Here is a 22,578-nt window from a genome sequence, read left to right as displayed (position 1 = left end):
TTATCCATTCCCTAGCCAAATCATATGATATACCGTGCTGTACTAAACGCTAACTTAATTAAATATTAGTGAGGATTGATATGACAACCTGTTATTGGATTCACCCAGGGAATTCTAATCCCTTCATTTAAAAGCATTAGTCTATTGTACTAATGCACTAGTTGAGTCCAGGACACCTAAATTAACATGTATTTGGGCGCCAAAAAGGCAAAAGTTCCATGCCTGAACGACTGGAGAGCTTTTCAGACAGGGCATTAGTCCGACATTCATCCGCATGTCGGACTAGCGTCTGCTCCTGTGCTTGCGGTTATGGTTATGTTAGGAGATGAGGTGAGTTGTCATTTGTCGGACCAATGACTTGTCTGAACTACGTACTGCACCCGACCCGTTGCTCTCATCCCGATAGTAAGCAATTGCTTTGAGAAGCTGGTGAGGGAATACATCTGCTCCACGCCACCTGCCATGCTGGATCAACGCAGCTGCTATATATATATATATATATATATATATATATATATAAACTTTATTACAGGCTTGTGGCCCACAAGGTAAGACAGTACATCACTTATACAAGAATAAAAATACTGGGAGCTGATGGTGGCGCTCCACCTCAGGGGTCTAGCGCATTGTGAAATGGGTAAGATGTCCACGATCTGGCTGATACCGATTTAGCCATTACAGAGTGAGGGACACTGAAAGGACACTGCTAATTAAGTAACATAATATTTCCGCCACATCTCGCCTGATGAAGGTCTTGTGAGCGAAGTGTTGCACCTAACTGAGTTAAGCACAAGTGAAGACAGTGTGCAGTCTTTTTTTGTTTCGTTTTTTTCTCCCTCATTTTTGTTGATATTTATTTTTACCCAAAAAAAGAGCAATTTACAGGAAGTGAGCTGATGGGGTATTAGTGTCTGGGCGTTTATTATTAGATTTGAACTTGATTTGAATGTACGTTTTCTAAAGGCTTTGTTCAAGGCTTGCAGGCAAATTCAATTTTCTCAAATCTGATTTTTTTTTTAGGGACTGACTGTCCACACTGTTTTTTGGAAGCCATGGGGTCAGATTTGTTGTCTATTCACTGTATTCAGACATTGTGACCTAACTGCACTGTTGCTGTTGTAACGACATAACAACACAGGTCCGAGTTACTGCATAATTTCTCATCGGAGAGCTATTCTTGCTATTATTTGAATTGGGACTCATTCAATTGGACTCAAATGCCTGCAATTATAGTTATGTTACCTTTATAAACTAAATACAAATACATTGGACATAAAAAAGATTTTAATATTACGCATTAAGCTACTAATTTAGTAATTAAAGCGGGTCATGTTTGCAAATCAATAATATATAAGTATTCTGATATTGACCTGAGGGCCACATTAAGTGAAGGTGGGGGCCGCATGTGGCCCCCGGGCCACAAGTTGCCCATGTATGGTCTACATAGTGATGCGTTGTGTACGTGAAGATTGACACCACCGCATGACAAACTGTATAAATCAGGCTTTTCCATGTCCCGAGTGTTCAGTCAGAGACACAGCTCCATGTGTTCTATTTTTTTTTTAATTGTTTTTACTTAAGTACAAATATAAATACTGCAATATAGAAATACTCTGTTACAAGTAAAAGTCTGGAATTCCAAATTTACTTGAGTAAAAGTACAAAGTATTACTTTTGGCAACAACATACATAAAGTACCAACAGTACCAAGTTCAAGTTTAAAATGTATAATAATGTTTTGAAAATTGCCGATCTACAAGCTCGTGTTGTGATTCTCTAGATCTGCCATTTTCAAATAGCCGAAATATATAGAGCATAAGTGGTTCATGTACAAATCTACAAAAGTAACTATAGTAACTAGAGTAGTCAAATAATTGTAGTTGAGTAAAAGTACATATTTGCCTCTGAAATGTAGCCTAGTGGAGTAAAAGTACTGAAAATTGAAAATACTCAAGTGCAAGTTCTTGCAAAAATTGTACCTGAGTACAGTTTAGTAAATGTACTTAGTTACTGTACACCACTGCTATTTGGGAGGCCAGCCTAAGAACTATTAGACTGCCAGTATTGACACTGACTGTGACTGACAGCGTGGAGATTTTGTGTGTGTGTGTGTGTGTGTGTGTGTGTGTGTGTGTGTGTGTGTGTGTGTGTGTGTGTGTGTGTGTGTGTGTGTGTGTGTGTGTGTGTGTGTGTGTGTGTGTGTGTGTGTGTGTGTGTGTGTGTGTGTGTGTGTGTGTGTGTGTGAAATTAATATTTCCAATTATAGAAAGGATATTGTGCAAACAAACATATACTGGTGATACTGTGAAGCCACACTATGAAAACGTTTAATCTGCAACACGATTTTGTACAATGTGTAGTGGGGGGGATTATTAATTATTATCATGATTATTAGTGAGGACCTATTATATGAAGATAGGTTGAAAAGTGGTGAAGTGGTCCTTTAATGATTGTTGTAAAAGTTTCCAGTAAGCAATTGCTCACAGATGACATGCAGTACAGTACAGTACAGTACAGTACAGCACAGCATAGTAGGCCGAGTCTTTGGGAGTTCACAGGATGCAGGGTGGCCCTCAGAGATGACAGATTAGGGTGTGGTGTGGTGGGGTGACCCAATGTGTCAATGCACGCACACACACGCCGCCCACACATACTGTACTTGTGAGGACATCCAAAGTTTAGGACAGCGTGGAAATAGCTGAAAGGTAGCCGAAAATAGCAGATCTACAAGCTCACAACCTGTCACAGAGCTTGTAGATCTGTTATGGCCCAGTGTGCGACATCGCCTAACCTCAAAATGCATTAATTAATCCTAAACCCAACCTCAGTCCTACAGTTTGCAAACATATCTCTAAAAACTTTAACCATAAAACAACTATCTTTACTACACACACACACACACACACACACACACACACACACACACACACACACACACACACACACACACACACACACACACACACACACACACACACACACACACAGACAGACAGAGGTCAATGACTGCAGCGCAGCAGGGATTTCCCAGCCTCTCACAGGTCTGCTCCCTTGCTGCCACGGCCTCCATTGTGTGGGGCTTCCCAAACACAATACACAGGCTGTGTTAATGAACACAGGAGTATGTTTCCTTCTGGAGGGGCTGCCAGTGACCTGTGGGGAGTATTTAATGGATGATCACTTTCTGTGGTAACATCAAAGGGCCCTCTTCCGTGTGGAAAGCCCCCTACAGTGTAAGAATGGCAGGCTGGTCACCACTGTAAAAACCAGAGGTTCTGAAGGACCCACAAACTCACATGTACGGTATTTGGGTGCGGACCCTCCATCTGGAATGGTGTTGAGCCAGGGATTCCAGGAATTTTTATAAATCATTTCAAATTTGTCAAAGATCCTTTCACAAACGGGTGAGATTGCACATGTAGATCGGCTATTTTTGAATAAAATAGGGGTAAAAGTGGTTAAACTGATTGCGACAGTTTACATTTTATACACTGTTTTTAAACACTGTGGACAGTCTGCATATGAATCACCGCCTCCTCAATAAATACTGATTTCATCCTGTCCCGGTCCATAGTCCACAGTATGAAACACAACATCAGTAGTCTCTGCCGGGTGGAAATCTCATATGTCCAAAACTGACTTTTCAGGATTCTAATTAAAAGGTGGCAAAAGGTAGCAGATCTACAAGCTAGCTTGTAGATCTGCTACTTTTGATGCTTCTGAGTGACGCCGTCGTATGATCAAGAAATGCAAACGGTAAAACATGGAGATAAAAGCTTTCTGCCCAACAGCAACAATATAAGGCTGTTGAACATAGGAAACAAGTGCCAGATGGCATTGTCTACGCTACAACACCCTGCAACTTTATTACTGCCTGGAAATGTGCTTATGCTGGAAATGCTTATTTCTATATAGTGCTTTTATCCAGAGCGCTTCACAATAATACAAACGTGTGACCCTTGTAGTTGTTGTTGGGGTATTTTCCACTAGCCTGGTTAATAAACCAGACCGAATCAGCCATTGGCAAAAGAAAATTGCCTACCGGCGGATTTCGGTCTGGAGAGGCTCAATTTTACGCCCATTTCCTACTCCAGAGAATGTGGCCTCCAATAGGGACACGGTATGCAATATGGGCGGGCTTTGGTACAGTGACGTTCAATGCTTGAGACCTTTGACTGACAGTAGCTCTGACCAATTGCGTCAAAGAGAAAATGTTTCCCTGGAAATGAAATGAGTTTGACACTCAACTAAAGTAATAGTATGGCATTAATTATGGCATTAAAAAATTATTACCAGGCAAACAAGTGTATTCTTTATTCATTATATATGGATGAGTTAAGGGGTTCATCTGGTAGGGGTTCAGACTGTGTTCAACATGAAGCCTGGAGGAGCCAGAGATCGAATCAGGAACCTTCCGATATCTCGGCGCAACACGCTGTGAGCTTTTTATCGCAGAATCTTCACCTATGTCCAAAATAGGGTCCCTGGTAGGGATCATGTGGTTAAGAGGCACTCGTGTAAGCATTCAAGGAAGTAGCACTAAAGCAGAGGACCTCAACTTCAGTGTTGCCATGTCTGCTTCCTATAAGCGACTTTGGGCTTGTTCTTGAGTGGTGCTAGACAGCAATGTGTGTCCCTGACTGGGTCTGTCCATCCAAGTACGGAAATAGAGTTTGTTGACCACCAAGTGTCACTGTTGCACAGCCTAACACACACACAGAGGCCAGGGAGGAGGGCTGGTTTTCTGTAAAGTTGATTATATTGGTAGTTGCAGGTTTCTACTTTCTGGCCTTGTTTCCAAAATGGAGTTGGGCTTGCTTCTTAATATTGCAGTCGTTTCCATGGCATTTTTTTCAAGGACCCCTAAATTATGTGTTCTTTGTTCACGGTCCACCATCTGAAAATAATTATGTTGTGCCAAGATTTGTGTGTGTAAAATGTGTCATATTTCAAATATTTCCCCTTTTTATTTTTCATTTTTATATCCGATCGAAAAGGAGATTGTAGATCTGCCATTTTTAAATAGCTGTATATATGGTAGTAAAAAGTGGTAAAACTGTTTATGACGCTAGGGCTACATAGGCTATACTATAACTCAATTTGAAAGGGCCTATAGTTGCTGCTTTTGGACTTGTTTTCATAGACCTGTCTGCTTGTTTCTCTCACACAATCTGGCAACACTGTTCTACTGTGTGTGTGTGTGTGTGTGTGTGTGTGTGTGTGTGTGTGTGTGTGTGTGTGTGTGTGTGTGTGTGTGTGTGTGTGTGTGTGTGTGTGTGTGTGTGTGTGTGTGTGTGTGTGTGTGTGTGTGTGTGTGTGTGTGTGCTCATGACACATAACTGTGCAGATGTTGGCAGCGACTTGGCTGGCGTGCTGGCGACTAATTATGGGTTCTTCATGTGCTGCTGCTGGTTGTTAGAGCAGGCTCGGGTACCCAGCAGCCAGCCCAAGCTGCACTGCAAAAAAATCGTCTTCATGCAATGCAATTCCTTCAAATATCCATGTAAAATCTGCATGAAGTGAGCATGAAACATGTCTTACAGCTTACTTTTCCCACTAGAATCTTTGTGTCGTTCATGATTTTGTGGGTATTTGGACAAAGTGGAGATGTATTTTTTAACAAGACAAATAACCATCATGTATAATATGCATAATTGCATACAGTAGAAGTTTTAGACTTTTAACAGTGTACAGAATGGAAGGGGCCAGGAAGACATGCCAGGCTGACTGTGGGCTTATGAAACCTGAAATGGGGATGTGGTTGGGCTGCAATGACTGGAAACAATGCTCTCTCTCTCTCTCTCTGTCTCTGTCTCTGTCTCTGTCTCTGTCTCTGTCTCTCTGTCTCTCTCTCTCTCTCTCCGTCCCTCTTAGGAAGTGTAGCTCAGTTTCTACCTCGTTTTGTGTGCAGTGGGTGTCTGGGTGACTAGTCTGTCTTCTCTTGGGAGCCAGGTCTGCCTATGGCGGCCTTTCTCAATCGCAAGACTGTTCACGGAGTCTGTATGGAGTTAAAGGAGAATTCCATGCTAGAAGGCTTTCTTACCTTTATTTGTAGTTGTTACATCCCCACCAAAGAGGTCCAGGTGTTATTTTGTGCAAAAGTGCATTATTGGCTATTTCCCCTACCATAAGCCCTCACTGAATTGAATTGAATTGCATTGAATGCATGATGTAAATAGTATAGAGGGCTTATATTAGGGGAAATAGCCAATAATGCACTTTTGCACAAAATAACATCTGGACCTCTTTGGTGGAGAAGTAACAACTACAAATAAAGGTAAGAAAGCCTTCTAGCATGGAATTATCCTTTAATGCTTTCCTTAGTTTTGCATCAGTTACAGTGCTAAAGTATTCTGCTACTGTGTATTCGTTTTTGGTAGCTTTCTTTTCTTTCTTATAATTTGGTGTAGTCCCGTTTGTTTTCTGTCTGGTGGTGGTTCTCTCTCTCTCTCTCTCTCTCTCTCTCTCTCTCTCTCTCTCTATTTTTGCTGGGGACCCTGTGATCGCTGGTCACTTCTTTTGGGCTTGTTTTCATAGACTTGGTCGCTTATTTCTCTCGCAAAAATCTGGCAGCTGATTGCGCTGTCAATTGACAGCTGAAAACACAGTTGTGTGTGTACTGTAGAGTTTCCTCTTGCCATTTGAAATCCAAACTGCAGTTCAACCGCAGGAAATGGCTTCGCCTAATCCAATCAACGTTGTATACCTATCAGGTTTGCCTCACAATGGATATGTGTTCACATTCAAACTGTCTTTGTCTTTTAAATCAATAACGGCAATTAAAAAACACTTGATGGAGGTTTGTTGTGGCTGTCAGGCAGCAAAGTGGATGGCCCCCACTTGTGTGGTCGTTGCAACGCTCACTTAGTTATTTGTGGAAGTGAATGCGGAACACTTGAGCTATGAGTGGGGGTGCGCCCCAGGCTTCCACGCACGTGGCGGGCCCTTGAATGCGCTTCCTGTGTTCATCACATAAACAATGGCAAAAACAGAAGTGGGGACGCAGGAGCCGAAATGGTTCAGTGGAGATAGCATCTCGTTAACATGGTTAGCTTTCAGCTGGTCCCTCTAGTGAGCGCCAGGCTAATTCAATAGTGCGGGGGGAAGGATGGCGGCTTCTAATCCAATCTGGGCCTGTGTGCATTGCTCTACATACATCATCTGCTGCAGGGAACGGAGACCGTTCAGTTCAGGAGTATGTTGTTGGATCAATTCAGACATGGAGCTTTGAATTGAATGCTCTTTTATTTAGAATTGGCGGAAAACATAATATGATGTTTTTGTTTTGAAGGCATATAGTAGGCTATAACTTTGCCCTGTGTTTACATTACACATTGAGCATCCCTTGAGGCAATGCAACACAAATCATTATGTGTAATAAGAGAAGAGCAGAGGCCAGTGGCCTTTCTTTTTGTGGTATACGCTAAAACCTGGTGCTCTGGCTGACAGAATCCAGCTCAGAGAGCCTTCTCATTCGTGTGTGAACTTTCTAATGTCACAGTCACACATGTGTTTTTTTGCGTGCAGGCCAGTGTTGCCAGAGTTTGTGAGAGAAACAGGCAGATGGGTCTATGAAAACGAGCCCCAAAAAGCAACTATATGTCGCATGGTTGCACACAATCCTTTTTACAACCAATGTCTATTCTACTGTCTTACGGTATATACTGTACTTGTGTCGACATACAGTATGGAATTTGTGATGTTATACATTGTGAGCTTGTAGATCTGCCATTTCAAAATAGTAAAACGAAAAAATCATCAGTTTTTCATATATATATATATACCGTATACCCCACTCCCCAAAAAAACAAAACATTATTTTGTTATAATCGACTGATTGATTAATTAGTCTGATTAACCACTTGAACCCGGTATAATCGACTGATTGATTAATTAGTCTGATTAACCACTTGAACCCGGTATTATATTCATACAATAACCGATCTAGATTTAAACAAATGTACTGCTACTAACTAATGTCTATTACAACTGCTGTTCTAAATCCTTTAGACCCGTTACATACATACATACATACATACCCAGCCGATCACCAAACGTACCTTATTACGTCATCAGCCAATCCCTGATTGGCCGGTTGACACCACCAGCCGATTACAGTACTTGTGTGCTCTGCTTGTGCAAGTAACTTCTAACATTCTAACTTCTAACATCATTAATCATACTTGAGGAAACATGTTTGAAATAGTTGTGATATTGATTTGAAGTCCCCCTCTGTCTGTCTCTCTCTGATCGACCTCTGGTCTGACATTACACAGACCAGAAATGAAACCGTTGCCTAACAACGCCGATTTAATCTACACCAATGCTGTGACGTCAGTCATGTCCATATGTGGGCATTATGCACCCGACTGTCCAGATGTGGACATACAACTTACCTTTTAAAAGATAGAATTGGAGGCACCCCGGTGACTCACTGAATAACTGTGCATATGCTACATAAAGAAGGCTGCAATGCTTCTCTGCAAACTGTTGGACTTTTATCCAGATGGTTCTGTAGTTTCACTTATTAAATCTTTGTAGAGAATGTTCACCCCACATGTTGGTGGAACCTTGACCGGCTCGGGCCGCACACAGATGTCTGATATGACCGGTAGAGAGATCGTCATCACCCCATTTGATCCGCTCTTCTCCCCGGGCAGCAGGACGTATTCAGCCGCCACGTCCACTCCCACAGAGTCTGTTCTCTTTGACGTGCGACAGTTTGTCTCTTTGCTACCCGTCAAAGTCAAGGAGGTGTGCATGGCGGCTGGCGCTGATGAGCAGATCTCGGTTAAAGTGGAAGAGAGTGGCTGGGCCTGGCTGGTGTGTGGAGGGAGAGTGATCATCTGGAAGATATGCCAGACTGCTGTGGCCAAGATGCCTGTGTGTAAGGATCTGCAGCTCCCCAACAGCGGCACTGCAGACCACATCGCCATAGTCTCACTCGGGCCTCTGCAGACGGCCCCAGCCCAGGCCGTCTCCGTCCTGGCAGTGGTAGCGGAGGGAGTGGCTAGATTCTGGCCCAGCCTGGCCCATCCGGGCAGATACACCGACACTGCCCTTCACATGGGAGAACTCTGCAACTTTGTTGTCGCTGTAAAAGGTGGAGATTTCATTGTGTGCTCTTACTCGGGCCAGCTTCTGAGAGTGAGTGTGGACTCCTTTGGGAGGCTCCAGTACAGAGCTCTGAAGCAGCGTCACGGGGCGCTGCTGTCCGGCATGAGAAGTTGTGTGTCCCATCTGTTTGGCGTGCGGCCTCCGGTTCTCCAGAGCGCGCTGTGGGCGGGGGAGTCGGGTTGCCTCTACACACTGACCGGCTCCACACTCAGTAAGTGGGAGGTGGACGAGAACTCAGAGCGACTGATTTTCAGCTGGGATGCCGGCCGAGCCGACAAGCCCATCGCAGACGCACTTTGGGGATCGGTGAGCGCCTATGAGATGAATGTCGTATACCTCGATGTGAAGCTGAGCCAGTCTGGCCGGCTGGTGTTGTTGGCAGCAGCGTGGCGTCACTCGGACACGCCTCCCCTGGCACACCACTGCCTGGTCACCCTGAAGGATAACGGGGCCACCATCTCTGACTGCTCAGTGGCAGTCACCGAGCACAACCCTCCCTTCCTGGATGAGGAGGCCCTCCGTGCTACGAGGCTAGTGCTGCCACGTGCCTCTGGCCCCGCTGCCTTCCTGTACAACGAGGAGCTAGTGTTTGCCTGCTCCGCCGGTGCCGGCGGGGAAGGACTGAAAATCGTTGGTGTGTGTGGAGGGGGCTGCTGTGCCAACCTGCCTGTCTTTTTCTCTAAGAACAGTGGCCTTGTTGCTGTGTTATCCAGGGAGAGTGCCTCTGTGCTGCCTGGGACCATGGAAGACTCGTTGTGCTCCTCCCTAGCTGCTGAACCATCCTCCCTGGTTGCCACACCAGAGGCTATTCATTCATTTAAGGCTTCATCCATGGATACTCCTGGAAACAAAACCAGGTTTCTCAAAGAGGCGTTCCTGCAGTTCTGTCGTAAGGACGTGGTGGGGGCCCAGACTTTGACAGACGAGCTGTTCCCTGTAGAGGCGGAGGATGAGCTGGACAGTGTGGTCTCCCGCATCAGCCTGGACCTTGTGGACGCCTACCCAGCCTCTGACCCCCGCTGGGCAGAGTCTGTACCCGATCAGCCAATCCCTGATTGGCCGGTTGACACCACCAGCCGATTACAGTACTTGTGTGCTCTGCTTGTGCAAGTAACTTCTAACATTCTAACTTCTAACATCATTAATCATACTTGAGGAAACATGTTTGAAATAGTTGTGATATTGATTTGAAGTCCCCCTCTGTCTGTCTCTCTCTGATCGACCTCTGGTCTGACATTACACAGACCAGAAATGAAACCGTTGCCTAACAACGCCGATTTAATCTACACCAATGCTGTGACGTCAGTCATGTCCATATGTGGGCATTATGCACCCGACTGTCCAGATGTGGACATACAACTTACCTTTTAAAAGATAGAATTGGAGGCACCCCGGTGACTCACTGAATAACTGTGCATATGCTACATAAAGAAGGCTGCAATGCTTCTCTGCAAACTGTTGGACTTTTATCCAGATGGTTCTGTAGTTTCACTTATTAAATCTTTGTAGAGAATGTTCACCCCACATGTTGGTGGAACCTTGACCGGCTCGGGCCGCACACAGATGTCTGATATGACCGGTAGAGAGATCGTCATCACCCCATTTGATCCGCTCTTCTCCCCGGGCAGCAGGACGTATTCAGCCGCCACGTCCACTCCCACAGAGTCTGTTCTCTTTGACGTGCGACAGTTTGTCTCTTTGCTACCCGTCAAAGTCAAGGAGGTGTGCATGGCGGCTGGCGCTGATGAGCAGATCTCGGTTAAAGTGGAAGAGAGTGGCTGGGCCTGGCTGGTGTGTGGAGGGAGAGTGATCATCTGGAAGATATGCCAGACTGCTGTGGCCAAGATGCCTGTGTGTAAGGATCTGCAGCTCCCCAACAGCGGCACTGCAGACCACATCGCCATAGTCTCACTCGGGCCTCTGCAGACGGCCCCAGCCCAGGCCGTCTCCGTCCTGGCAGTGGTAGCGGAGGGAGTGGCTAGATTCTGGCCCAGCCTGGCCCATCCGGGCAGATACACCGACACTGCCCTTCACATGGGAGAACTCTGCAACTTTGTTGTCGCTGTAAAAGGTGGAGATTTCATTGTGTGCTCTTACTCGGGCCAGCTTCTGAGAGTGAGTGTGGACTCCTTTGGGAGGCTCCAGTACAGAGCTCTGAAGCAGCGTCACGGGGCGCTGCTGTCCGGCATGAGAAGTTGTGTGTCCCATCTGTTTGGCGTGCGGCCTCCGGTTCTCCAGAGCGCGCTGTGGGCGGGGGAGTCGGGTTGCCTCTACACACTGACCGGCTCCACACTCAGTAAGTGGGAGGTGGACGAGAACTCAGAGCGACTGATTTTCAGCTGGGATGCCGGCCGAGCCGACAAGCCCATCGCAGACGCACTTTGGGGATCGGTGAGCGCCTATGAGATGAATGTCGTATACCTCGATGTGAAGCTGAGCCAGTCTGGCCGGCTGGTGTTGTTGGCAGCAGCGTGGCGTCACTCGGACACGCCTCCCCTGGCACACCACTGCCTGGTCACCCTGAAGGATAACGGGGCCACCATCTCTGACTGCTCAGTGGCAGTCACCGAGCACAACCCTCCCTTCCTGGATGAGGAGGCCCTCCGTGCTACGAGGCTAGTGCTGCCACGTGCCTCTGGCCCCGCTGCCTTCCTGTACAACGAGGAGCTAGTGTTTGCCTGCTCCGCCGGTGCCGGCGGGGAAGGACTGAAAATCGTTGGTGTGTGTGGAGGGGGCTGCTGTGCCAACCTGCCTGTCTTTTTCTCTAAGAACAGTGGCCTTGTTGCTGTGTTATCCAGGGAGAGTGCCTCTGTGCTGCCTGGGACCATGGAAGACTCGTTGTGCTCCTCCCTAGCTGCTGAACCATCCTCCCTGGTTGCCACACCAGAGGCTATTCATTCATTTAAGGCTTCATCCATGGATACTCCTGGAAACAAAACCAGGTTTCTCAAAGAGGCGTTCCTGCAGTTCTGTCGTAAGGACGTGGTGGGGGCCCAGACTTTGACAGACGAGCTGTTCCCTGTAGAGGCGGAGGATGAGCTGGACAGTGTGGTCTCCCGCATCAGCCTGGACCTTGTGGACGCCTACCCAGCCTCTGACCCCCGCTGGGCAGAGTCTGTACCCGATCAGAGCGCCTCAGACTTCCACCAGCTCACGTCCCTCATCATCATCCACCAACTGGAGGACAAGATGAAGGCCCATGACTGCTTCATGGACTTCCTGCTCCAGGTGGGTCTCCTGGATCGTCTGAGCCGGGTAGCTGTGCGTGGTGCACACATGGCCACGCGCATGCTCCTGTGCGAACATGGCGAGAAGCTGCAGGCGGCCGTGGTTCTGAGGAACCACCACACCAAGCATGCCGAGCTGCTCAACCGAGCCATCCTGAGTGCTCTGCAGAAGAACAATTCCGCCGTGCCTCCCGGCCTCACGCCCGCAGATGTCTTCTTCAGAGAGGTGTCCCAGATCTCCTCTGTGTTGGAATGTCTTCTGGAGGAGGAGGAGAGGACTTTAAAGAATGAGGTGGTGGTCAACGTCAATAACGTCATAAAGGACATGCTTCAGGCTGCGTGTCAGTACAGAGAGTCCAAGACCTCCATATACAGACCTGGTAGGAATGCTGCCACTGAGCCAGAGTACATTCCATGGACAGCCACTGGAGGTGCGAGAGGTGTGCGCGGCATCATCTCCCGCCAGCACAAGCTCATCTTGAGCTCGGTCTACCCCGTTGCTGACCCTGAGCTGCGCAGCGTGCTATGTCGGCAGCTGTGTGCATTGTTGGATGTCTACTTCGGTGGGTACGTTTCCCAGCTAAGCTCTCTGCCGCACTCCCAGCAGGAACGCTACAACAGCCTGGAGATGGAATACAGTCAGCGCCGCTCCGAGCTGTTGGCCCAACTACTGAAACTGTGTCAGTACCAATGGGTGGCAGCCTTGGCTGAGAAATACAGTGACTTCGACACCCTGGTTGAGCTATGTGAACAGACAGACGACCAGAGCCGTCTGCAGAGCTACGTGACAATGTTTGCTGAGCAGAACTTTGCAGACTTCCTGTTCCAGTGGTACATGAAGAAGGGGAAGAGGTGCAAGTTGTTGTCCCAACCCAGTGCCCAGAACCAGCAGCTAGCCAGGTTCCTGCAAGCCCATCAACATCTCAGCTGGCTGCATCACGTCCACATCCAAGACTTCCAGAGTGCTCACAGAACACTGTACGACCAAGCCAGGGCAGAGACGAGCTTTGTCAGGAAAAAGACCCTCTTGGCCCTCAGCAAACTGTCTGCTCTGGCTTCTGACATGCCAAAGGATGCTTCTGACGTGCCAAAGGATGCAGTGCAGAAACAAGTTGATGACATCTTGGTGCAGAAACAAGTTGATGACATCCTGGTGCAGAAACAAGTTCATGACATCCTCGTGCAGAAACAAGTTGATGACATCCTGGTGCAGGAACGTGTCCTTCTACACCAGAAAGCTCTGCCCAAACAGCTGCTGGAGGAGAGGCAGATGAATCCCGATGTCATGCCTGTGCTCACTGCTCACGACCTCATCAGACTCTACATTTGTGATGACAACAGGCAAGCCGACGAACACAACTTCAAAAAGGCCCTGGATCTGCTTAAATACGTTGATGAGGAGGATGGTGTGGACATCGACACTCTCAAATGCCATATCTTTGGCAAGGCCCTCGCAAAAGACAACTGGTCTTCTGCTGACGGCACAGATGACCCACTGGACGCAGCCACAGACACTGTTTTTGTCAAGATCCTCCTCAACCTCATTCAAGAAGGTGTATCTCTACAGACCTATCTTCCAGATATCAAAGACCTCTTGGATTTGGATGAGCTGGCAAGTTTGAAATCCAAGCCCTCTTTTGAGTTTGTCCTGCGAGCCAATTATGAATATTATGTAAAAAAGAGAAGTCTAACAACATAACACTTGCATGTTGCTATACAATTTACAATTTAGGCATTTAGCAGACGCTCTTAATCCAGAGCGATTTACATTAACCAAGAGCAAAAAGCATGGCAATACATCATATATACATAGAAAAGTAGTTATCATGAATCATACGTAAGCTAAGAACGTAACAGTGGAATGAATATCTATATAATGAAACTATACATATACTATAGTGCTATGTCTACATAAAATGCTATCTAAGTCTACATAAATTGATCGTTTGCATATGCCTGTAAGTGCAAGGTCGTCGGGGCTAGGGCAAGTGCTACGGGCCATGATGGAGTCTGAAGAGGTGGATTTGCACCATGAAAATAAACGTCTGTATGCAGTCCAATCCATTACACACAGGCATCTTATGTGTGTGTCACTGTGCAGTACTGTATGTCTCCTAACAGTGAGTGGAAGACAGTGCAGGACCAACATTGAGGGTCTCGAAGACAAAACGTAATTAACACGGATGCTTTCCCGGACTGAAGTGTATAAGACGTATCTAGGCTCTCCCAGTCTAAATGGTTTTAGGGCCGTGAATAGTGCAGCTCCATTGTCTCCTGGCTGCTCTAGGAGACTCATTGTTCCTCTTGCCAGCCTCCCAGTTTGAAGGGCAACACAAAGAAGACATAAAACACTCCGAGTGATTTGCGAGCAGACCAGCATATTTGCTCTCTCCATGATGAGGGCTTTAAAATGTAGTCAGGCCTTTGGTTCATTCACATTCATTCCTATTCAGTTTGAATAGCTTCAGTTCCAATAATGCCACCTTGATGTCATCTGTATTGTTTCTGGGGATTTAGCAGCAACCTTTCAGATTAAACTTTATTTCAACATCACAGGTTTACAAAAAAAGAAACAAAAAAATAGGTCAAAAGCTCTGTAGTAGCGCTGTTAACATTCCTCAGAAATAAATTAGAATATAGGTCTTAAAAATTGGCCCGAATATAAAATGAATTTGAATATTATTATTATGGATATTATGATTATTATACAATTTGTCCCTATAGAAAATGACTTGTTAGTTGTTATTGTAAAAGTCACACTCATATGAAATGAATGGTGCCCACTGTGGCTTCCACATGACGTCACGGGGGGGGAGGGGTCATGAATAAAGCAAATATGCAAAGTCCATAGTCTATAATTTCCTGGCTCTAGTTTAAAGGCGCTGTGTTTGAGGAATTAATTGGCATATACAGTAGCAACTAAATTGGGGGAAAAGAGGGGGTAAAAAATCATTGGCTACTCTTCCGCCTTCACTTTTAGTTACAATGTGTACTTTGCTCAGCCAATCAAATCATCGCTATGGGGTGATCAGCCAATCACAAGCCAGCGTTTACACAAAGCCGGACAGCTGGGCAAAGGAGGGGCCTCCTTTGCAAAAAAGTCTCTCTCTCAGACAGAGCTAAAGAATAGAGAATTAGAAACAAAGGAAATGGGTTTTACTTATTAATGTCAAATAAAATATGAGCAACGTCAATATAAATAAGGCACATTGTAGACAAAACAATGTGTAGTTTGACTACACTTCCCATGAATCCCAAACCTTCATTTTGCATGGTGTTTTACTGTTTTAAAAAACAACGTTGCTGTTAGGCAGAAACCTGTCGGGCGTTAGTAAATTAACGTCCTGCTTGATCAAACTACAGCGTCACACAAAAGTATCTTGTGCCGCATTTTGGACCTCCACTTTTGCTATTTTATCATTTGAATCATGAAAAGTAACAGTTTTGTATGTATGTATGAAGTTTCCACCTGACAGAGACAACATATTACTTGACTTCAGGCATGCACCGGAACCCCACAAAGAGGGACTTATGACCTCACTATTTCTAAAAGCCTGGCTCCGGCCCTGCATTTGAATCAGTTCAGGGATGTTCCTCTGATGCTGTTAAAATTGACATTTAATGCTCAAAGCATGAGCTTGGCTCTCAGCCAGTCCCAAAATCTGGAAGTATTTTGCCAAGAGATAGAAGGAAACACTGGAATATTCCTTTATAAGTAAAATACTCAAGCATGGAGTAGCCTACACGTCTAGAAAATCTTTAAAATAAAGTTGAAAAAGACTAGGTCAATAAATTATAGAAATGGCCTACGATTACTAGATCATTGGAGAGGTTTTGTGTTCAAACCTGCACAGCTATTTTTTGCACGATCAAAAACTAGCTGTCATTCTTTTAATATTTGGTGAGAGCAGCACGAGTCTGTGTCTATTAGTCTATTTCATATATGACCATATACTAACCAGAGATGTGCATATCAGGGTACCATATCAGCTATGGCGATCACCTTGGATTGCGCTTGGCTCCCTTTTTTCTTCCTTTTGTTGTGGAGCTCCAACTATGCCAGTTTGCGACAGAGCTCTGTGCACTCGCTGCTGCGTCAGCAGTCGGCAGGCAGACGGTTACGTCAACGAGGCCTTTGTGCAGCTCGCTCGGCGCTCCGGGAGTGGATGGATGACGGCCGTTTTCAAGGCCGTTTGTGTGCTGCTGCCGCCATTCCCTCAGTTGCTGTTTGGGGCCTTTCAGTAGAGAAAGGTCTGACCGACAATGTGGTGCAGTTTTACAGCCATTCATCCAAAGCCCCGTTGAGAGACTCGGACCCCATTGAAGCTGAGATCTCAGACTTCTATTTTATCCCTTTGTCTCTGGACTGTGTTCAAACATGCACGCACGCACGCACGCACGCACGCACGCACGCACGCACGCACGCACGCACACAGACATCTGTGCCATGGCAACTTTAGAAGTGGAGTATAAAGGGTTGTCAAGTAGGGAGCTGTAATGTCAGACTGCCTGTTGGGAAAACAAGTGTCTTTGCTAGACTCAGATCACTGCCTGAAGTCTAAAAACACCCTGGACCCTCTCTGCCATGTGAGTAAAACAAATATCTCCTGGACCTCCTAACTCCTCTGTTTTAGGTTAGAGTACAGTGCAGCCCTGCAGAACCATGGCTTCAAACTAAGTGCCAGTGGTGTGAAGTAAATAAATGTACTCAATGCTGTACTCATAAATGTTGAGGTATGTTTTACTTTACTGGATTAAATCTTCTCTACTTCTACTACTCCACTAGGCAAATGTTCTAAAACTTTTGTTACAAGTTACTTTGTAGATTTTGATTATTATTACAAAACATGCAGTAACCACTTCAGCCCTACAGTGTATATACTTTTCAGCCTTTTGAAAATAGCTGATGTACAAGCTCACAATGTGTCACGATGCTTGATTGATTGATTGGTTACTTTATTTACACTGTACAGAGGTACAGTTATACAAGGCTAAACGGATAACACAAAAAGCTCTGAGGGCTTGTTTCCATTGTGGTCCTATGTATTCAATTCATCAAGGAGCAATAAAATAATATGAACAGAACAACAGTCGGGGGTCATTTATTTTGGCAAGCTAGAAGACTCGTTTAGGTCCAGCTGCAAATTGCAGGTGGTCTTTTCTGGTGGTTTTGGAGGAGGGAACAGTAGAGAATTCCACATTTTGGTTGCATAATAGTAGCTCCATCCCCATGTTTGTGCCAAATCCGGTGGTAATGAGATCAATGGACTTCCATGTGATCCAGACTGTGATGTCAGTTGTCTATGATGTCTTTGTGACGTACTGTATGACTCAAAATGAAGTTACATACTTCAGAAAATATAAAACATCTGTGAAAAATAATCTGGTATTACGACAGTATGCATACAGTACATAGTATGCCAGCACTGATCAGTCCAGTGGTCTGCGAGACTCGCTCTGGACGCATGCACATGTGCATGTGCACACACATGCACACACACACACACACACGCACACACACACGCACACACACACAGAGACTGACTGACCCACTGGCTGACTGCAGAGCCATGGCATAAGAAAACCATAGTACAGTTACACCGCTAAGAGAGAAGATAGAATGGCTCCTTTTAGGGTCATTTGCGTGAAAAGGAGAAGGTCTTCAGTGTTCTCTGGTGATAACAGCCTCCTCCCTGGGGGAACTTGGATGATAACGGCTCGCTTGTTACCGTTTCACACATACTGTACTGTACAGAGTACAGTACAGGCTGCCTCAACCGCCTGTGTCTTGGTCCTGCTGAGTGCTTTATGTCAGCGCTTCTCAACCTTTTCATATTTGATTTGAATCATATTTGATCTGGGGACCCTGTAATGGATATTTTAGAATGCCAAATACATTGCCAAATATATGCACTACTGTGTATTTCTCTGCCTTCCATTCAGTCTCATTGAGGGACTAGTCAGCAAAGCATTCTCACCAATGTGCTCATTCTAACTGAACTGCAGCTGTCAATCTATCAGCTGACCTGACTCCTCCACGCTGTCAGTGAATGTATACTTATTTGTGTGTCGCCCATATCTTTAGCACAGATCCTTATATGAACATTTAGTATAGCATCTCTGTTAAGACAAGACTATAAGGACTGTCTGAGAATAGGGTTGAGGAGGCTTGTGCCCGGAGGGGCTGCTGGAATAGGCAAGGAGGCCTGTTCCTCACTCTCTGTATGTTGTTTTTCTGCTGGATCTTCTCAATAAACTCTCAATACTTCACCCTCAAGAACTTTGTCAATCCTTCATCTTTGGAAGATTATTTAATCTACAACAACCCTAACCCTGAAAAACACTTTGAATGTAGAGGTTGAGGCATTACATTTAGTTCGATACGGTTCCCACAGGTACCTATTGTGTTGTGAGCTTGTAGATCGGCTATTTTCAAAATATTTGTCTCTTTCTTATTATTTGACATTTTGGCCAATGTTTGACCAGTTTTAATAGTTTGTTGATTACTTACCTCTAAACAGTCCCTAACTGCACATGGACACCACGGGTGAATCTTAACCGGCCACATATAATGTCTGACTATTGGTACATGTGTGCGTGCGTGTGTGCGTTTGTGCGTGTGTCCATGCGTCCGTGCGTGCATGCGTGCGGATCTGTGACTTTGACAGTATCCTACCTACCAGAGCCTGTCATCCATGTCAGATGTGTAAATAGCATATAGCCTGTGATTCACTAAGCAAACTTCCTGTATGCCTGAAGGTAGACAGCAGTAAGAGAGATATGTTACTGTACTAGTCATGGTGCACTGCTCACTGTGTTAGTAAAAAATCACACCCGTGTGAAGTGAGGGGCGCTAATATATTAACACGGATTAACACAGACATACTGTACGCATCGGAGCACCGGACAAACAACATTACTTGCACGCTCTGCTTGCGCAAGTAAAGTGACTGTTGAGGGGCGCTCTTATCATCGTACATCATCATTCATGACGTAAAATAGACACTATGATGTAAAATTGTCCATTCAATCAATTGAGTCAATTTAATGTTTGTGTAGGACAAATACACACCAAATGCTGGATATAGGAGGGGCCTCAAAAATAGCTTGTGTTTGATTGAAACATTTTGAAGAAAAAAACTAAAAATGTTCCGTTTAGTGTAGCGGAGAGCCTTCCCAGTTGAGCCAACATGCATCCTGAATCTGGTTGACCCAAATGGAACAGAGCCTCTTAATTAGTAGCCGTGGTAACACTGGTGAAGGAAGTAACATTACATGACTATTTATGCCAATATGGCCACCATGAAAAGGCTCTATTGGTGTTGTTAACAAAGAGGGAGTGGTTTGTTGTCTTAGAAGTCAGTGTGACTTTATTTTCTTTAAGGGGAGAGTCCATTCTTTGAGACACAAAAGTGTAGGCACAGAAACAAAGGCACTGGGTGACTTGGATTGCATCCTTGCAAGGCAATATATCAAACCGTACTGTTCAGCCTGCGACTCCCACAAAATAATCATAACCCTTAACCCTTATCCCTAAACTAATTTAAAAAATAATAATTTAAAAAAACCTTTTAAAATAGTTCAAGTAGCCGATCTACAAGCTCACAATGTCTCGATGTAGATCGGCTAGTTGAACTATTTTAAAATGTTTTTAAAAATAGTAAAAAATGTAAATTAATACGTTTAGGGATAAGGGATAAAGGTGGCAAGATGGAGCCCTAAATGTCAACGTAAGACATCATGTGACTGATATAGATACAGTGGGCGCCGTTCACTTCACTTTTCTTGAAAAGTGTGAGCGACTGTCTTGTATGACGAAGTAGGGCTTTAATTTACGATAAACCATTAAAAAGTTTAAATATTGGAGATACTAACTTCCATGGGATTGCCACACCAAAAGTGGGTTAGGTCTGGGCCCGGGGATAGGAGTTTAAGAGCCATATGACGTCTGTTGTTTCTCCTTTGATGACGTCACTGCGATCATTGCGACTGCTTTTTGTCAAACAAAACGTACAGTAAAATGTACGGTACACACAGGATAGGCATATATACGCTTTTTAGCTTCAGCCTATTTAACTATGTTACAGTTTGGTTATGTTGATGTATAATGCTGTGTATACTGGTAAAGATGATTGAAATGAACTAAACTAAACTCTCACATCTCTCTCCTCCTCAGGTCTCACAGCTGTTGAAGTTGCTTCGATGGTGAGCAACTCTCTGCTGCCACTGCTGCTACAGACAGCATCCTAGAGGAATCCACTACTGCTACAGACAGCATCCTAGAGGAATCCACTGCTGCTACAGACAGCATCCTAGAGGAATCCACTGCTGCTACAGACAGCATCCTAGAGGAATCCACTACTGCTACAGACAGCATCCTAGAGGAATCCACTGCTGCTACAGACAGCATCCTAGAGGAATCCACTGCTGCTACAGACAGCATCCTAGAGTAATCCACTGCTGCTACAGGCAGCATCCTAAAGGAATCCACTGCTGCTACAGACAGCATCCTAAAGGAATCACTGCTGCTACAGACAGCATCCTAGAGGAATCACTGCTGCTACAGACAGCATCCTAAAGGAATCACTGCTGCTACAGACAGCATCCTAAAGGAATCACTGCTGCTACAGACAGCATCCTAAAGGAATCACTGCTGCTACAGACAGCATCCTAAATGAATCACTGCTGCTACAGACAGCATCCTAAAGGAATCACTGCTGCTACAGACAGCATCCTAGAGGAATCCACTGCTGCTACAGACAGCATCCTAGAGGAATCCCTTCTGTGACCCGTCCCTGCTGTGGCCTCCCCGTTTTCTCTCCCCCTCCTCTACTTTCTCCTCCTTCTTGAAAGCCCCCCCTCCCCCCCAGGCTTATTACTCAAACCCCCGTGGAGGGAGCAGCCACAACACTAGCTTGCTGGCACAGGATGAACCAGGTCCGCCTGCCAATACCCACCAGGAGATAAAGTGGGGGAAAAAGAGGGGGATGGGGGGGCGGACCGAGGAAGACGGAGCACAACAGTGGAACTGTTGACTTGGTTTAAGATGCCTCAGCCTCTCAGAGAGAAAACCATGAGCTGCACCTGAGCTGTGTGAACTGGTGAACCCGGCAGCATCTGTGGCTTCTACTCAACGGAACTTTGCACCCTCAATAGACATATACGTGCACGCAAACTCTCGCTCATACACATGCAAAGGTACAAACGCGCCTTTGCATGTGTACACTCACACCTACTTACAACTAGGCTTAGCGCCAGAGACATCCCACCACACACACACACACACACACACACACACACACACACACACACGCCTGCCCTCACACGCACCTCAGGCTGGCATTAACAGACTGACGTCACACTGGTGTAGTGTCTTTGGGCACTATAGTGCTATGCCCGTGGTGTGAGCAAGCATCAGCAGCAGCAGCTGTGTGAGCCACCATGCCAGCCAAGGGGAAGTACCTGCTGAACGACCAGGAGCTGAAGCATGAGGCTCTGTACCGCAAGTTCTCCTGCATCAGCCAGTACCAGCCTCTGGTGCTGCTGCTGGGCCTGTCCATGCTCTGCTGTGGTGTCCTGCTCATCCTCTTCTTCGCCTTGAGACTGGTGAGACTCTGCGCACGCACGCACGCACACACACACACACACACACGCACACACGCACACGCACACGCACACACAGTTTTGACATTAAATTTAAAAGATGCTGTTATATGTGATAGTGACATCAGAGTAAATTACATGAACCAATGTCAACAATCGAACAGGGTAAAAAGTTTGGGTAAATAGAATCCAGAATAGCAGGTAAACATCAAACCTACATGTAGCATCTGTATAAACAACACGCTATCTAAATAACATTCTGTACATTTGTAACCATGCAGTAGGACGGCAGGTAAACAATGAACCTAGCCTGTTTTTAGCATTTGTGGTCAAGGAAAAACAAATCTAAGTAACAAAACATGCTGTATGTGAACATACAGGTCCATCTCAATTAATTTGAATATTGTGTAAAAGTTCAGGGGTGCACGCATGCACGCACGCATGCACGAGCACACAGAGAGAGAGAGAGCAGCCCTGTTAATTATTGTCCAGGCCCTAATGAGAGGAATGTGAGGCCTGAGGGGTTGCCAGGGATAAGGGCAATTAGCACCTAAAGGACACTGTTGGGCTGCAGATCTGCAGATCCATCACTTAGGCTTAGGGTAGATGAGTACAGCATCTTGTCATGGGT

General features: G+C 45.6%; 2 protein-coding genes and 1 long non-coding RNA gene across 4 annotated transcripts in view; all 3 read left to right on the top strand.

Moving 5' to 3' along the window:
• Positions 1-20,958, top strand: part of LOC310855123 — a 53,691-nt gene extending 32,733 nt beyond the window's left edge. The window contains exon 3 of the long non-coding RNA XR_014568962.1: positions 20,521-20,958. This is a non-coding gene — a long non-coding RNA (uncharacterized lncRNA). The remainder of the gene's footprint in view (positions 1-20,520) is intronic.
• LOC310876786 (nuclear pore complex protein Nup133-like) lies at positions 8,545-14,043 on the top strand (the record flags this gene model as incomplete). Its single annotated transcript, XM_083790440.1, has 3 exons — positions 8,545-10,149; positions 10,627-13,428; positions 13,531-14,043. 3 exons carry the CDS (start codon positions 8,545-8,547, stop codon positions 14,041-14,043), a joined length of 4,920 nt encoding a protein of 1,639 aa, XP_083646566.1.
• Positions 20,959-21,236: 278 nt separating the features above from the next.
• Positions 21,237-22,578, top strand: part of adcy7 (adenylate cyclase 7) — a 58,337-nt gene continuing 56,995 nt past the window's right edge. For both annotated transcript variants that reach the window (XM_083760053.1, XM_083760052.1), the window contains exon 1: positions 21,237-21,950. In XM_083760053.1, the coding sequence (XP_083616179.1) occupies positions 21,786-21,950 (165 nt within the window). In that variant the 5' untranslated portion in view covers positions 21,237-21,785. The remainder of the gene's footprint in view (positions 21,951-22,578) is intronic.

The sequence above is a fragment of the Protomyctophum parallelum genome (assembly GCF_964188405.1).
Source record: "Protomyctophum parallelum genome assembly, chromosome: 2".
NCBI lineage: Eukaryota > Metazoa > Chordata > Actinopteri > Myctophiformes > Myctophidae > Protomyctophum > Protomyctophum parallelum.
Note: the sequence above shows the minus strand (reverse complement) of the source record. Positions and strands in the feature narration are given on the sequence as shown.